Source organism: Zootoca vivipara, chromosome 6 (genome assembly GCF_965207765.1).
Source record: "Zootoca vivipara chromosome 6, rZooViv2.hap1.1, whole genome shotgun sequence".
Lineage (NCBI taxonomy): Eukaryota > Metazoa > Chordata > Lepidosauria > Squamata > Lacertidae > Zootoca > Zootoca vivipara.
The window spans coordinates 59,344,130-59,362,309 of NC_142589.1; the positions used below are offsets into that span (position 1 = coordinate 59,344,130).

Consider the following 18,180-nt stretch of genomic DNA (forward strand, 5'->3'; position numbering starts at 1 on the left):
AGGAGACAGATGACATCAATTGCATTTTTTGGATCCCCCTAACTGGCACTGAGCTTGAGCTTTTGAGGTTGACAGTTACTTCACGGCACTGCAATTAATGATTGGACCAGTAAGTATTGGGAGTAAAATAATGGCACCTCTGGTGTCTCCTTGACTTTCTCAAGAGCCTGTGTCCATGCTGTGAGCTGCCAGCCCTAGATAAACCCACTATACTCTAATCCTATGCTTATCTATTATGGAGATGATAATACTAAGATGGTGATTAAATGTGGTATTATTATTCCACAGGATAACTGAAAAGCTGCATTTTATGTGCAGAAAAACTGGACACCACAAAGGGCATTCTCACAAGCCAGTTCTAATGGCTGCCTACCCCTTCTCAAGTTCTTACCCATTTTGCTTCCAAACCTCACTTGTTGCAATGCCTTATATTCAGATCATGCAATGCTTTTACTTCAATTCCAATGTTTTATTATTTTTGCAAAACCAACATTTGAAATCAGATATGAAAAACAGAAAAGGCACTGTGATCAATACATTGCAGAATAACACATCAGAAGGACAACTCATACTGTGTGGTTGTTTGGCTTTATGAATTTTTTTTTAAAAAAAATAAACATCAGATTTATAGTCATTCATTTACAGAGTTGCACCGTACAAGTTTCCCTTTGAAATATAGATACTGTCTGTTGTATTTTGTCATTATAGGCCATATAATGGAGGTGATGAAATCACCTGTTATAGTTGCTAAGCAAATGCAACACACTCCTTAAACCTGCTGGGATCTACTGCATTGCTTGATCGTAGTCTAGAGCCCATCGTGGGGGCGGCAGAATGCAGTTGATTGCCACATACCCCTTGCAGCAGAGATGGAGAACCTGTAGTCCTGCAGATGTTGCACAGCTACAAATTCCATTCTCCTCAACAGGCTGGTGCAGATGGGAGCAGGAATGTAACATCTGTAGTGCCACAGATCCCACATCCATCCCTTGCAGGGTCAACGTTTCAACCCAATGACTCATACCCTTCACTCAGAGCCACACTTGCCCCCAATTGCATGATTAGCTTGTACTTTTGGAGCACAAGAACATCCTCAAGAAACGGGGTAAAAGGTTTATATGCTATGGAAGTTTATATGTTATGGAAGTTTATATGCTATAGTTTATATGTTACCAACATGGTATCCTCCTGATGTTGGACTACAACTTCCATCAGCCACAGCTAACATGACTAGTTGTCAGGGATGTTCGAGTCCAACATCTAGAGGGCACCAGATTTGCTACCCTTGACATAAGGGAAGGGCCTAGCTAAGGAAAAACAGGGTGAGATGAGCAGCCCTTGGTGAAAGTTTCTAAATTTTGCCAGCCATGCCTGTGGAAAAGGCACCTAATGCCAAATGCAGCAATATAAATTAACTGGATGTTTCAAGCTAGCATTAACTCTTCATCATAGAATGCATGAGAAAGGCAAGTGAGGGACCAGCTACTTTTCTTATTTACAAATGAATTCTTAATTGATTTGTAAGCCTAGACCTTGAAACCCATTCCAAGAGTGTCCTTTTCCTGTTCTACATGGGCTCATGTTCCACTTTTTGCAAGGGATGAACTTACACAATTCTGAAAACATGAAGGTCATATCATCACTGGCTTCCAAGAACAAAGTTGTTTTGTTCCCCTCAAATCACTGCACCAAAATCTGGCATTTAATTATCTATTGCCCCACAACTGTGATGTATTGGTGGCTTGTTACCAGTGATTCTAGTTAATTCTGTGTTCCCTCCCATTGGACTTTGCTGGTTTGTGAACTTAGATACAAGGCCTCTCCTTTCCACTTCCAAGCAAAACACTTTTCAGAAGCTTTCAAAATTCTAATTAGTACCTCATCATACTAATGGTCTATGTTTTGGACATATATTTTTTGGTGTTCATACTTATTGGATGGGGCAGTTATTCATGTTTTTGAGTGATTTTTGTGAATGAACACTTAAAATAGTTATTTTGTTTTATACTTAGTAGATCTGTTTCATTTTGATTTTTTTTATTTATTGTCGACTGTATGCTGTTGTCTCTGGAAACTCCTTTGTGACTCCTCCAGTGTAAAGTAATACATAAATGGGAGACCTGCTCTAATTCAACTGAGATCAATTGCTGAGCTCTGCTCATTTCACCCCTAATCGATGGCCTAAGTTTGCACGTCACAGTATACCAGGTAATGGTTTGCTGGAATGTACTTTTCAGAGCTGTTTTTGTCCCTTTCCTGCAAGTGGACCCAAACCATGATCCCTGGCTTAGCATCAGAGCAAAACAAACCATGACCCCAGTTTTGGAGGTAATGCTAAGCCAGGAATCATGGTTTCTTTTGCTCTAACAAAGCATCATCAGTAAGCCAAGAACAAACCTTGGCTACAGATCAGGGTATGTTGAGGCTGAAATAAACCACAATTTCTGCTTCAGGTGTAATGCTAAGGCAAGGATCACAGTTTATTTCAAGCTAAGTGGCCAAGATCACAATAACTTTGGTGTTCAGTTAGCCACTAGGTATAGTTCCCCATAACATGTGAGTGAAGTGGAACTCACTACAGCCCAAGCTAATTTCCCCAAGAAGTTACTGGAGAGAGTTCTTATTCCGTGCAAATGATGCTCAATGCATTACAGCAGAATGCTTTTGGACATTTGTGTCAGGCAAATTAAATCCTGCTGGGAGAGTGCCCGTTTTTCGGTTTCTCCCTGCTGAAATGCAACATCTAAGGATTGCTAACACATAAAACATTGCATTTAATTGCAGACCCATCTTTTAAGCCCTGCCCACCCACCATTTCAAACCCATTCATGCCAGTAATCACACCAGCTTGAATGGTTTGTCACTGAGAGAGAAACAGACGTTCCTCAATTTCCTTCCAACTTCACCATCATGCCACTCCCACTAGCTTAAGAGTCCAGCCATGCTGTAGACGGAGAAGTGAAGGAATAGCAGAGGGCAGCATGATCTTCAGTCCTTTGTCTGGGGCTACCTGCCATTTCAAAGGTTCAGAGAATCCCAACATAGTCACCTACAACAAGGAAACAAAAGGTGTTAATTTGTTACTTTATACAAAAACATTGTAAGATATTAGGCTGGTTCACATAGCTAGCAATCTCCATATCAGCCTTGCAGAGCATGTGGAACCACCAAACGGCTCATAACCTGGCTAGTAATGTATACTGTATTATGATTGCACATCTTTTCTCAGTGACATGGCCACCCCTCCGCAGCATCCTAGCTGGGCCATGAGCTCAATGCAGGTACTGTGTGTTAATCAGTGAGTAGTAGTGGTTAGTGTTAAGACTGGGAGACCAGGGTCCAAATCCCCACTTATCCATGAAGCTCACTAGGGGATCCTGGACCAGTCACAGTCTCTCAGTCTAACCCACCTCACAGGGTTGCTGTGAGGAGAAAATGGAGTGGGGGAGCACCATGTACACTGCTTTAAGCTTCTTGGAATTGTGGGATATAAACATGAGAAATATAAATAAACAGCTACTGCAAGAAGGATCCCATTGCGCTAAACAGCTCACTGTCTTCAAACCATTCAGAATTAGGGTGGAAGGACTGTTCAGAATAAAGCACAATGATTTCAGAAATATCACCTGCTTCATAAGCGTTTCCAAGAAAGGAAGAGTATGGAAATGGCAAGTTTCAATTAGGGTTAAGGTTTTCACTGTGCTCTTTAAGAGAAAACTGTACCACTGTAAAAACAAACTGTACCAAGATTGTAAGGAGGGGACTGCCTTTATCAAGCTTATTGCAGTTAAGAAAATACCAAGAATGAGAAAAAGTAACTTTAAGGTACAGACATTTGCCAAGCACCTGCTTACTGGCTTAAGGCCTGAAGAGTTTAGGGATTGTGGGTACCTGAACAGGTACAAAACAACAGCTGCTTCCTTCCCAACACACTACCCACCTGCACAGATTGATCTCTTGTCAGAAATGAGGAAGTAAAAAGTGATTGCAGTGCACGGGGTAGACCACATACACAGGATGCAAGCGGAAGCAAATAACATTCTTATAAAGTGGCATTTAACGATGTGAACTCTGTTTTCAGATGGCATTTTGCTGTTTAAGTCTATTACAGAACATTCTGGCTACAATGGCCTGTTGAAGGGAGGGGCATCTCTGATTATTTGCGGCAATCTAATTTTCTGAAGAGTCACAGGGCAATTTTAGGAGTGAAAACCTGCGGCTGCCAGATGGCACAGCAAGATGGGAACATGTGCGAACCCTGAAAGCTCTACACTGCCCGCCTGTGGGCTACCAGGTCTGATTCAAGGTGTTAAAGATGGCCTAAAAGCCCTAACCAGCTTTGGGCCCAAATATCTGCTAGAGCATCTGCTCCAATGCCAGACAGCTTGATCTTAAAATCAGCCAATGAGAAGGGGGAGGGAGCAGCTCTGTTCACAGCCCCCGCCAGGATTCAGGGTGAGGGGATGTACTGTATAGAAGGAACTTTTCTGTGGTAAGGCCCCATCTCTGGAATGATCTTCTTCTACAAGTGAATTTCAGTTCAATTTATTTATGCAGTCTTATAATAGAAGATTTACCCTGAGCAGCAATATATGTGTTTTAATTAGCTGCTACAATTTCCCCCCTCATTTGAATATGCTTTAGTTATATATGCTGTATTTTTGTTGATATGTTTTGATGTATATCACCCTGAGCTCTTTCTGAGACAGGGCTAATTATAAATATCCCAAATAAATTAATCTCTTGGAAATACTCAGCAACTATATTGACCACTGACAGGCTGCCTTCCTACACTGTAGTTACTACTTCTCCTGCTGCCCACCTCACCCAACTGCATTACTTACAAGGAGCAGAGGCTGCAGCCTCTGGGTTAATTTATAGCCTCCCCACAAAAGGAAGAGAAGAGAATCTGGGAAGGCACGTGACTGATAGGGAAATGCAAACAATGCACTCCTATCATTTTCTGGTGTGGGCATCATAGTGACCTGGAGCCAGCTATAAGACCAGCGAATCTGCAGCCCTAAAGTGGGCAAGAGCAATGCATGGGGTGGGGGAGATGGAAGGAGCTACTTGCCTTCATGCTGGGCAGTTTTCCCTGCCCCTCAGAGGTCAAACCCAGCTAATCAGATAACTGGGGAGGTGCCCTAACAGCATGAAGATGCAGGTTCAACTCTTGGTATTTCCAGTTAAAAAGATCTCAAGAAGCAGAGCTAGGAGAGAGCTTTGCCCAAGACCATCAGCAGCCATGTTCAGGATCAGGAACAATCCAGCCTCCTCTTGGACAGTCAGGGTTTAAGTTGCCATCATTTAGCAGAAATGGGTACCCATATATGGAGCACATGAACATGGGTGATATGAAGTGATACTTGAAGGGGTACTTTGCCTTTCCAGAGCAAATATGCGTATGAATCTGATATGGAGATTCTGTGTTGCATTTCCTTTCAAGCGAAATCCAGCACAACTTCTACTGTATCTTGGCAAAGGTAACTGAGAGGGCACTTATTTGGTCAACCCTGGTATAGACGGACCAATAGCCAGACTAAGGTAATTTCATATTCGGATTGAATACGGGGTATTCAAGTTCCTACTAGAGAATTATTCTTTGTCATAACAGAGGTTTAAGAAATGTTAAAAACTATTGAGATGCCAGTAGATGCAATTTTCAGGCCTGCTTTCCCTTCTTTCCTTACTTTAGTAGTTGCAGATGAGACAGGTGATGGAAGAATCAACACACTGCTTTCTGGCCAAGTCAAGAAGATGGCATAGACTGTTGCTCCCTTTGAAGTGTACCTGAGAAAATACATTGCAAAGCAAAGTTGTGGAAAGAAACACAAAAATTCCAAAGCAAAGAAAAAGCACCTATCTTTTGCAGGAGTAGAACATCTGTTTCGGAAATACCTTCCCTTGCTGATGTTTGCAGGGATCTAGTGCTTCTTCCACCCTCTCATGTTGTGGCTGCGTGGCCAAGAATGATGAAAGCCTCAAAGTCCACCTTTACACTCACACCCCCTAAAAGCAAACATTGCATGACAGTCTGTCCTTGCTTTTCAACTGCTGCCGTCACCAACTTGGAGGTGGGTCTGGCAGGGGCCTGTGCAAACTTTCCATTAGAGTTCTATGCTGGGCTATTCTCTTTTAAATGTTCTCTGCTCCTGAAAGACTTTCAGAATTGGTATTCTCTCATCTCTGCCTCTACTTAGGATTTAGCGCATCACCATGTCATAGCTGATGTATACAGGGGAGCTTTTAATAGCAAAAATTATTCCTGCAATGAATGGGGGTTGAACTAGATGATTCAATTCTGTGATCTATGAAAAGCTGTCTTGGAGATAATTGGTGAAATGGCAATGTGTGCATCTTTTAGATAAATAAAATAACTACCCCCAATGTAGCAAATACCAAAAAGTCAACCAAGATTTAAAAGTGTAACCAGCATTTAAACAAAACAAAGCCAGCTGTGGTTTCAGATGTTAAATCTAATACGAACCTTCTCATTAAGTAAAATAAAGCAAAGCACAGCAAGAAAGGAAAGCATTAATCTGAATAGCAAACCTTCATGGGCTTTGGGTGCTGAAAGAGTAGAGAACTGCAGTCCAATCAAATACTCTGACAGCCTGCGTCACCTGTGATTGGCGATACTTTATGTCTTTTTCTAAGGTGAGGCCTCTTGCATTTCAGTTTTCTTTGAACTACTGCAGCACATGCAAAAGGTCTGCCCTTCTTACTACCTCAGTAAAATAGTGTCTTGGTAATAAAGTTTGGTTACCAGACGTCCCAGTTTCCCAGGGACAGTCCCTGGATTTACAAATTTGTCCCCGGACAAAATCCATCCCCAGAATGTCCCCGGATTTCATTTAATGTCCCGGGATTTATATTTTAAGTGTTGTAGATTTATTAGTAGGGAATGAATGTTGTGTGATTGGTTCAATGGCACAAGACACATCATATGGGGATTTTCCGGCAAGGCAAAATGGCGGGCGTCATGGCAATGAGCAGCTCCTGAAGCCAGCCAGAGCCAACTGCACTACCAGGCTGGCTCCAGGCTGCTGAGACTGCCGCTGCCAAGGGCGAACCGTGGACGCCCGGCGCGTCAACTGGGGGAACCGCTTTTAAAAAAAACTGGGGGAACTGCTGACACACACCCCCTGCATGACCTGAATCGAGCCAGGAGCAAGAGCGCCTGGCCACCCAGCCAACTGCCCAATGGTGCTCTGGGGCCAGTAAAAACTCCGGAGCTGACGCAAGGAGAAGAGGAGGAGGAGGAGAGAGAAAGAGGAAGGAGAAAATGAGGGGAGCCCTGACTTTGCCGCACCCCTGCTGCTGCCGCTGAGGAGGAGAGGTAGGAGAGCACCAGGAGGGCAAGGACATGTGACCGAGCCCAGGCCCAACCCAAGCCTACTCCATGGCGACTAGTGCTCCAAGAGAGCAGGCTGAGGCCCAGAGGAAGGCCACACGACAGAGGAGACCACAGAAGAAATAATTTTTTAATTTTTTAAAATAATTATAAAAACATTTTCCCCCTCTTTTCAAAAAAGAAAAGTGTCCCCGGATTCTTTGAAAAAAATCTGGTAACCTTATAATAAAGGCTTATAGAGACTAGATTTTCTTTCATACCTGAATCTGTGTAAGATACTACAAAAGGAATTTTGTGTAAGTGTCCTCGTTCCTAAAGAGGTTCTAACACAGTTTACTCATCACATTAAGAAGGCCAACACTGCAACCAAATATACATGAAGACACTGTGACATTGTGACATTGCTATGAAAATGATGGTACAACTACAGGTAGCTGAAGCATTAGAGGCTACCTCCCTGAATCTTCAAGAAGCAGCCCCCTTTTGTATTAGTTTTTGCCATACCATGTGCTGCAATTGCAATTCTCCTTTTGTATTCTCCATGGCTTTGATTCATAAATGGCCTCCCCATTAATGCCTAGCCACTTCCCAAGGGCTAGGAGCCTTTCTTGGAAGACTGGAGCGATCACCCCTTCTTTCGTGGGCCCCACATTGAGAAGATAGTTTCCACCATAGCTCACAGTTTGCACAAGTTCCTGTGGTAAAGACAGAAACAGAACATATAAACATTTTTCAGTCAAGAGAGAAAGAAAGCCATTCCCCAAAGGAGCAATAAAATTGCAAGTGCCTGTTTGAGTCAACTAGTTCAGTCCTTTACACTGAAAAAGGATACTCTAGAACAGGGGAGACAACATGGTCCACAATACCTCAAAGACCACTTCTCCCCATATGAACCAACCTGGACCCTGCACTCATCCTCTGAGGCCCTTCTTCATGTGCCTTCTCTGCTAGAGGTCCGGACAGTGGCAACATGACAACGGGCCTTTTCTGCAGGGGCTCCCCATTTGTAGAATGCTCTCCCCAGGGAGGCTCTCCTGGCACCTTCACTACAATCTTTAAGTGCCAGGCAAACACTCTCTAAACAGGTCTTTGGCCTTTAACTATCTGTGATCTTTTAGAAGTGAATGAGATGTTTTTAATGTCCTTCTCTTTCCTCTTGGTTTTAATGTATCTATGTTGGGTTTACTGTCTGTTCGTAAGTCGCTTTGGGTTTCAGTGGGCAAGATAAAGCAACTAGCAAATGTTAATAATAATAATAATAATAATAATAATAATAATAATAATAATAATTAATAATTTATTATTTATACCCCGCCCATCTGGCCGGGTTCCCCCCTAATAGTAGTTGTCAAGGATGACGGCAGCTGTAGTCCAACATCCGGGGGGGGGGACAACAACACATCAGCCACCCTGCTCTAGAACAACCCAGACACCTGCCTCCTTTTTCCTGAAAGACTTAGGAAATTCCATAACCTCACAAGCATCCAACAGTATAGTCGGTTTGGGGAAGATTGAAAAAGCCTATTTTTTAAGATACTGAGCTTCTCCAGCACCATTTACATGTGTTTAAGCTGAAGTACAAAAGTATCTAGCATTTTCCTAAAGAATGTGGCCTACTTTAACTAGAGATGGGGCTCAATTCAAACCTCTGCTCTGGCTGTTGCAACCTCCAGGCAACTCTCTGCAAGCTTTTGCAACATCATTGTTGGACAGCCAATCCTTGGCCTTTGTTTACACTTCTAAGTGCTCACCTGAATGATGCTGGATTCATCCATGAGTTCATTGATTTGCATGTTGCTTCGATACCCCCAAGAACTCCTGTCAATAGAGCTGCACATCTCCCACTTGTGGTCTGGCAGAGTGCCAGGCTTGTATTTATCTTGACAGTTATAGTAGCCTCCATGGTGGCAAGAGCAATTGATGCCCCATCGATCATTCACCACTACAGTATCCTAGAGGGAGAGATTCATAGGAAATAACTGCAGCTGTTTTGCCTTATGCTACAATCTTCAATAATTACAGGTGCGTGTGAAATCCTCCAGATAAAACAGAGCTTAATGTTTCAGGATAAAAATGGAAGTATCCAGTGTGTTCTGCTCGTCCACTTTGCTTTGGATCAAAGACGGGGGACAGCAACACGTGGACCTATAGATGGCTGTAGAATCCCTGTTAGCACTCTGAAGAAAGTGGCCTCATTCACACAAAAGCATGACTTGTGCCTGAGCTGGAATGAGCCTTAACAAAGGCTTGGGCTTGCGCCCAGCTCCCTGACAGTGCAGTGAGGATAAAGACTTTGCTACAGTTTAGTTCCAATATCACAGAATCCTGGCTTGTTGTCTGCCCATTCCCAGATGACTGCAGCATTGGGTGGCAATCAGCATGTGGGAATGAGCTGCTGCTGGTGGAATTTCCGTATCATCTCACCTTAAGCAAATGCCTTTCAGCTAAGTTTGTACATACATTCAGCCGTCTAGTTGCAGTAACAGACTGGATGAGGGTGCTGGATGGAGATAGGCTGCCTATGCTCTGGTAACATTGCATTAAGTCTAGTATAACGTGTTATATGTGGGGCTACCTCTGAAGAGGCTTCATGAACTTCAGCTGGTGCAAAATCTGGCTGCCATATTTATAAGTGGAACTGGGACGATGAATAATCTAATAACAGCTGTACTTGCTTTCAGCTGATTTCCAGGTCAAATTCAAAGTGCTAATTTTAACCTATAAAGTTTCATATGGATGAGCACTCTATTGCCCCTTCCCTTATGAACCTGCTCAGAACCCCCTGGTCATCTCTGGAGCCCTTTTCTGAATACCATCTCCAAAGGAGGTGCAGAAGGTCACCGCGTGAGAAAGTGGCTTTTCTCTTAGAGGCTCCCTACCTTTGGATCACTTTCCCCAGAAAGGTGCACCTGGCTGCAAACCTAACATCTTTTCACTGTCGGATTGGTTTTTTTAAAAAAATACTGTACACCCAAATATTTGAATACTGACATCATTCTCTCCCTAGCTCAATGGAAGGTTTTTAGCTGCTTATGGTTTTGCGGTGATTGTGTGTGATTAATTTTATGGCAGGAAGTGCACTCTTGGAGGGACACTTAGTGTGATCTTTTTTAGTTATTGTAGTTGTAGGTTTAAATATTTGTTTATAAACTGCCATGAGAACTTTGGGTATAATAAGGCAACACATATATAATCATAACCATAAGCTGATCCTGCATCAGAAGCAATTCATACATCTCACCCCGGAGGAAAGGGGCGGAATTTACAAAGGAGCACAAAAATGCGACAACCCCATATACCAGAAACCATTCTAAGAGATTCATCTCAAACGCAAACAAGGAGACTACCCAGTTCTTAACCTTTTTAACTGATCAGTAAACATGAAGGAAATTGAGATACCTTGACTGGACTGTCATTGTAAAGCCAGGCGAGGAAAGAGGTTGAGTTCCAGTAAGTATCTGGTGCCTCCCAGTCTCCATCAGACCAAATGAGATCTGGCTTGTATCTAAGATGCAAGTACCGTTGCGTCATAAGTCTGAGTTGGTCTTTCTGCAGATGAGCCACTAATAGCTGCTTGTGGTATTCAATTATTTTGTAAATGCATTACAACAATTTATACCCCACCTTTCTACACCAAGTGTGCTAACTGCACTTGTCTACAAATGACCGGGTGGACAGAAGCCTATTGTGCCAGTCGTCTGCATGCAAGAAACCTACATTCTTATTACAAAACTGGAGTTCTTTGTGTACTACAAACATCTTTTAGAAATGACAAAGTTATAAGGTTGCATATGTACTGCAGTTCCATAAAGCATAAAATTGGACACCAGGTACAGAACTTGAGTGGGTTCCCCCCCCCCAAAAAAAAATTCCTAGCTCTCTCATCTGTAAAGATATGCTTGAAAGTCTGTCAGTGTTGTTTGCTGAAATTCTGGAAGCCACTATGGGCAAAACAAAAGGGATTGACCTTTACACTCACTAAGACTGCAATCCTATGCACACTTACCTGCAAGCAAACCCCACTGAACACAGTACAATTTACATCTGAGTAAACATGCCTACAATAGAGCTGAAGGGGGTGGGACAAAGCTTGGCTACCATTTCTAAATAAGTAACCATGACAGGGCCTGAGAGGCAGGGCTTCAGTGGCTTGCCCAGCTATTTCCCCCTCTAAGACTATCAAAACAATACAGTACATGCATATGCATATATAGCCCTGACATATATATCCTGCCCTTCCTCAAGGAGATCAAGACACTGCATATGAACTTACTCATTTCATCCTAACAACAACCCACCAAGGTAGTTTAAGGGGACACATAGTGAACCATTTGAGATTTCATAGCTAAGTCATGGTTTCGCTGTAGGAAACATGGTGGTAGAATGTTGGGACTATGGCAGAGGAGGCCTATGCAACTTTATACAGCCCCTTACAATCTGTTAAGTGTTGCATGAACAATAACTATCTACCATGGCAACAAGTAGCAAGGGGGAACCTCTGAGCAACCCAATTTACTTGAAACTCTCACTTTGCTCAATGGGGCTTGGTAGGGAGCAAGCATGTAAGTGGAGGTTGTTCAATCTTACCTCAAAACAAGGTCATAAAGCTCAGGCAGGGTCTTGCCATAGACAAAAAGCTGACTCTTGAAGCCATTTTTTTTGTCCAATAAATAGAGCGGGTTAAACCATTCATAGAGGGAATGGTACAGTCCATAGTGTATGTTCCTAAAGATGAAACAAATGGGGAAACACAGAAATAGAATTAGATAGGTCTGGATGTCAGCAGAAGGCTGTGAAGCCCAGGCCCCTGCACAGCAATGAGCTTCCACTCCCCACTTGTTAACCCACATAGATACCTTTCTCTGAGAGCATCCCCCAGTTCACCCACCAAGTCTCGATGGGGCCCCGTATCTACTGAATTCCAGTTCCATGACACGGTGGACCCCCAGTTGGTGAAGCCTTCATGATGCTTTGTAGTCAACACCACATATCTGTAGGCACCAAAACCACAGGATTAGAAGGGAAGAAAATTAATCAACAATATTCCCAAATCTAACAGGGAGCGTAGGTGAGAGCTGGAGAGACTAGACCAAGATGGGGCTTCCCAACTTTGTTAAATCACTTCATTTTCTCTCACTCTGGCTGCACTTCCAGACCGCCACTATTTTAATGTGAGATTCAATCATGTACCAGCTAATTAAGGTTGTACAATTATAGCTGATTGGGAGGTCTCGCAGAAAACCCACTTCCCAAAAGGTCTGACTTTTTGCAATAAGCAACAGGAAAATGCACTGGAAAGTTGGGATAACATTTGCTTTGATGCAATGGCATTTAACCACCCCACAAACAAATTAGAATGAATGCTCATTAAATAGCCAATGACATCTAATCTCCCTGCAACCAAATTAGGATAAACGCTTAATAAACAAGTCAGCCTGAAAGACACTTAAGTTATGCTTCTATTTTGCTTTCTCCCTGTGTACAGTACTTTTCAAGACACTGTAAAAACTTTTAACTATTGCTAGTGTATTCTGTTATCTTCTGCAAAAACACAGGTCTCTTCTTTTATTCTTTCCCAGTTTGATGACTGAAATTCTCTTTGTAGGCTCTCTCAGATTCACCCTTTCTCCTCCATTCTTATTTCTGGTGCCTGTACAGCTGGGTTTTTTCCATTTCTTGTTTTGCTGGCTTCCCTGTTTCTTCATTGCCCTACATTTTATCCAGTTACTACTTTCCTTTTTTCCCCTTTTCATACTCTGGCCCCTTATCTCTCTTCCTCTCTGCGAGTGATTGAACTTCTTCTCCAAAATCTTTGACCTCTTGTAACTTCTGCAATGACTTCCCCATTCCACTTCATTTTGTATCCTTCCCCCTCCTTTTACTGTATTGTTTTCTATGAATTGTTGTTGTTTAGTCGTTTAGTCGTGTCCGACTCTTCGTGATCCCATGGACCATAGCACTTATCTATGGATAAGTCCTTTTAAATCAAGGGTCGTATACATTGCTATTCCGACTCAGAGCAGACCCAATGAAGATAATGAACATAACTAACTTAAGTCCAACATGCTACTGAGGAAGAGCAGAGGACAAGTACAAGTAGATTCAGAGCTGATGAAGCGGCTGGGCCAAAGTTGAAAGGTCGCTCAGTTGCGGATATGCCTGGAATCGAAAGGAAAGTCCAATGCTGTAAAGAAAAATATTGCATAGGAACCTGGAATATAAGAATCATGAACCTTGGTAAACTAGATGTGGTCAAAAATGAGATGGCAAGAATAAATATTGACATCCTGGGCATCAGTGAACTAAAATGGGTGGGAATGGGCGAATTCAGTTCGGATGACCATCATATCTACTACTGTGGGCAAGAATCCCGTAAAAGAAATGGAGTGGCCCTCATAGTCAACAAAAGAGTGGCGAAAGCTGTACTGGGATGCAATCTCAAAAATGATAGAATGATCTCGATATGAATCCAAGGCAGACCTTTTAACATCACAGTAATCCAAGTTTATGCACCAACTAGCGGTGCTGAAGAAACTGAAATTGACCAATTCTATGAAGACTTACACCACCTTCTAAAAATGACACCAAAGAAGGATGTTCTTCTCATTATAGGGGATTGGAATGCTAAAGTAGGGAGTCAAGAGATAAAAGGAACAACTGGCAAGTTTGGCCTTGGAGTGCAAAACAAAGCAGGGGAAAGGCTAATAGAGTTCTGTCAAGAGAACAAGCTGATCATTACAAACACCCTTTTCCAACAACACAAGAGACGACTCTACACATGGACATCACCAGATGGGCAGCATCAAATCAGATTGATTATATTCTCTGCATGAGGGACCCAGGTGGCGCTGTGGTTAAACCACTGAGCCTAGGGCTTGCTGATCAGAAGGTCGGCGGTTCGAATCCCTGTGACGGGGTGAGCTCCCGTTGCTTGGTCCCAGCTCCTGCCAACCTAGCAGTTCGAAAGCACGTCAAAATGCAAGTAGATAAATAGGAACCGCTACAGCGGGAAGGTAAACGGCGTTTCCATGTGCTGCTCTGGTTTGCCAGAAGCGGCTTTGTCATGCTGGCCACATGACCTGGAAGCTATACGCCGGCTCCCTCGGCCAATAATGCGAGATGAGCGCGCAACCCCAGAGTCGGTCACGACTGGACCTAATGGTCAGGGGTCCCTTTACCTTTATATTCTCTGCAGCCAAAGATGGAGAAGCCCAATACAGCCAGCAAAAACAAGACCTGGAGCTGATTGTGGCTCAGATCATCAGCTTCTTATAGCAAAATTCCAGCTTAAACTGAAGAAAGTAGGAAAAACCACTGGGCCAGTAAGACACAATCTAAATCAAATCCCTTATGAATACACAGTGGAAGTGAGGAACAGGTTTAAGGATTTAGATTTGGTGGACAGAGTGCCTGAAGAACTATGGATGGAGGCTCGTAACATTATACAGGAGGCAGCAACAAAAACCATCCCAATGAAAAGGAAATGCAAGAAAGCAAAATGGCTGTCCAATGAAGCCTTACAAATAGCAGGGGAGAGAAGGCAAGCAAAATGCGAGGGAGATAGTGAAAGATATAAGAAATTGAATGCAGATTTCCAAAAAATAGCAAGGAGAGACAAGAGGACCTTCTTAAACGAGCAATGCAAAGAAATAGAGGAAAACAACAGAATGGGAAAAACCAGAGATCTGTTCAAGAAAATTGGAGATATGAAAGGAACATTTCGTACAAAGATTACCATAATAAAGGACAAAGGTGGAAAGGACCTAACAGAAGCAGAAGACATCAAGAAGAGGTGGCAGGAATACACAGAGGAATTATACCAGAAAGATATGGAGGTCTCGTAACACCCCAGGTAGTGTAGTTGCTGACCTTGAGCCAGACATCTTGGAGAGTGAAGTCAAATGGGCCTTAGAAAGCACTGCTAATAACAAGGCCAGTGGAAGTGATGATATTCCAGCTGAACTATTTAAAATTTTAAAAGATGATGCTGTTAAGGTGCTACACCCAATATGCCAGCAAGTTTGGAAAACTCAGCAGTGGCCAGAGGATTGGAGAAGATCAGTCTACATCCCAATCCCAAAGAAGAGCAGTGCCAAATAATGCTCCAACTACCGCACAATTGCGCTCATTTCACACGCTAGCAAGGTTATGCTTAAAATTCTACAAGGCAGGCTTAAGCAGTATGTGGACCGAGAACTCCCAGAAGCTGGATTTCGAAGGGGCAGAGGAACCAGAGACCAAATTGCAAACATGCGCTGGATTATGGAGAAAGCTAGAGAGTTCCAGAAAAACGTCTACTTCTGCTTCATTGACTATGCAAAAGCCTTTGACTGTGTCGACCACAGCAAACTATGGCAAGCTCTTAAAGAAATGGGAGTGCCTGATCACCTCATCTGTCTCCTGAGAAATCTCTATGTGGGACAAGAAGCTACAGTTAGAACTGGATATGGAACAACTGATTGGTTCAAAATTGGGAAAGGAGTACGACAAGATTGTATATTGTCTCCCTGCTTATTTAACTTATATCCTGGTATTGTTTCTGTGATTGTTGTTTTAAACTGCTTTTGATGTGTTCTTTTCATGTTGTAGCCCACCCTGGGACCTTAGGGTGAAGGGCGGGAAATTCATAACAACAACTGCGATTAACGCAGTCCGCGCGGTGCTGTTTGTCACATGGATTATTATACACCATTATTATTAATATTATCATTGCTCAATCGTGCTAAGCTAATCCACAGGCCGGCCGATATGGAGAAGCGGCCTCTGCTGCCCGCTCCGCCCGTCTCCTGCTGACCTGGCGCCGGCCTGCTGGAAGAGCCGCGCCCACTGCCGGGGCTGGAAGTCGCGGGCGGTGAAGTGCGGGGCGAAGTCCTCGTAGCTGGTGCCAGGCGGGAAGCGCGCCTGGACGAAGCGGTCGAAGTCGGGCTGCTTCTCGCCCCGCCACTGCCACCAGAACCACTCGGAGCCCCAGGCCGGCACTGAGAAGACCCCCCAGTGGACAAACACGCCGACCTTGGCGGCGTCGAACCAGCCCGGCAGCGGCCGAGCATCCAAGCTGGGCCAGTCGGGGGTGTAGCGCTGAGGGGGCGCCGAGGCAGAGGCTGCCCCGACCAAGCAGAGCCACCACGCCGCCGCCGCCGCCCACAGGAAAAGCCTCCGACCCCTCTCCATGTCTTTTCCCTCAGCAATCGCCGCTCAGAACGGCGCTTCCGGATTGGCGCCAGCAAGCGCTTCCCTCGGCCAATCGCAGCCTCGCTCCCATATGTAATCATGCATAATAAGCACGCGACAGGAGCGGAACTCGAGCAGCCTCCCAAGGACTTGGATCTCGAGAAAGGAAGTGGGCGATGTGGCTTGCACAGTAATTCGCAAGTCTTTCCCAAGGCGGCTTCCATACGAGGTTAAGATAGAAAGTCGTAACAACAGCCAAAAGAAAAATAAGCTGTCGCATAAACTCTGAATGGTAGCTCCAAAGGCAAGCCGGATGCACTGACTGCAGTACCAGATCAGGGTTCAAATTTCATAGTTGGGTAAAATAATAGAAATGGATAAGTGGGAAAGACTCTGGAGGGTAACCTGGAAATTCACGGCGTCAGAGGCAATTAGAGAAAACCTAATAAAAATGTTTTATCGGTGGTCTCTGACGCCGGTAAAGATCTATAAAATGTATAAAATTAAAGATAACAAGTGTTGGAGATGTCAGATGGAAACAGGCACATTTTTACATGTATGGTGGTATTGCGCTAAGATAAAGCCCTTTTGGAGTGGGGTAATGGAAGAGTTAAAGAAAATATTTAAATACAATATTAGGAAAACCCCAGAGTCTTTCCTACTAGGCATGGTTGAGCAAGAAGTAGAAAAAAAGGACGAGAAGATATTTTTGTACTCCGTAGCGGCAGCGAGAATTTTAATCGCTAAATTATGGAAATCCCAGGAAGTACCCACGATTAGAGATTGGCAAGAGAAGTTAATAAATTATATGGATCTGGCCAAACTGACAAATTCGATAAGGGGTGGTTCAAATAAAAAGTTTAATAACGATTGGGAAAAATTTGGAACATATTTGGAAGAACTTGGGTTTAAAACTAATATCTTGTAGAATTCCTAAGAGGAAAAAATTGGACGCAGTGAGAAAGTTTAATGATTCGTAGCCAGGGAGGAAGAGAAGGGGAAGTCAATTTTGAAAAGATGGAATTTTTATTTGAAGGTTTTTTGATTGTTTATTTGTATAGATATATTATTATTATTTTGGTCGTTATGTACTTTGTTGGAATTTTAACTGTCATGTTTTGTTTGTTCTATAATTATTTTAATTCAATAAAGATTTCAATTATTTTTAAAAAAAGCAAATTTCATAGTTGGGGTTTTGTTTTTGAAATAATTTTTATTAAAGATTTTCATGAATTACAAAAGAATGTGCAATGTCTCTTTGTTGTTCAGGGAATTTCATAGTTGTTGTTGGGTGATCACTAAGAGGGCAGGTCATATCTGCCAGCCGAACTGGTGGTACTGGTTGGTCTCTTCTGGAGCTTATCTTAAAGCAAAGGCAGACTAGTAGAGCTGGAGGCAACCTGGATCCAAATGGTTTGACAGCAGGCTCTTCTTCCTTCTCACAGTTAGCATGAGGCCAGGTTTTTGGAAAAAACTGATTTACTCCTTAACTTTGCTTACCCCTGAGCTGACGCTCCACATGACTGGTTCAGCCATGACTGCTTCCTCCTTCAGCCATGACAAGTGTGACATTACCATACTATGAATTCTTGGTTCTGGCAAGTGTCATAGGGCAGTGTGTAAATGCTACTCGTGTTTATTTTAATATAACTACA

General features: G+C 43.2%; 1 protein-coding gene across 1 annotated transcript; it reads right to left on the minus strand.

The window, feature by feature from the left end:
• Positions 1–448: 448 nt before the first annotated feature.
• Positions 449–16,556, minus strand: FUCA1 (alpha-L-fucosidase 1). Its single transcript, XM_035119388.3, has 8 exons — positions 16,149–16,556; positions 12,211–12,345; positions 11,942–12,079; positions 10,754–10,859; positions 9,106–9,306; positions 7,859–8,049; positions 5,691–5,790; positions 449–3,049 (listed from the first exon to the last, which is right to left on the minus strand). The coding sequence occupies exons 1-8, from the start codon at positions 16,523–16,525 to the stop codon at positions 2,909–2,911; spliced, it is 1,389 nt and encodes a 462-aa protein (XP_034975279.3). The 5' UTR covers positions 16,526–16,556; the 3' UTR covers positions 449–2,908.
• Between the last annotated feature and the right edge of the window lie 1,624 nt (positions 16,557–18,180).

What these genes read in the sequence shown, in the direction of transcription:
- FUCA1 (XM_035119388.3), bottom strand. Translation starts at nt 16,525, where the DNA reads ATGGAGAGGGGTCGGAGGCTTTTCCTGTGGGCGGCGGCGGCGGCGTGG. An exon ending in GGGGATGCTCTCAGAGAAAG is followed by an intron (nt 12,080 to 12,210) that starts GTATCTATGTGG and finishes TTTCATCTTTAG; the next exon opens with GAACATACACTATGGACTGT. An exon ending in TCTCATCTGCAACTACTAAA is followed by an intron (nt 3,050 to 5,690) that starts GTAAGGAAAGAA and finishes TCCTTGTTGTAG; the next exon opens with GTGACTATGTTGGGATTCTC.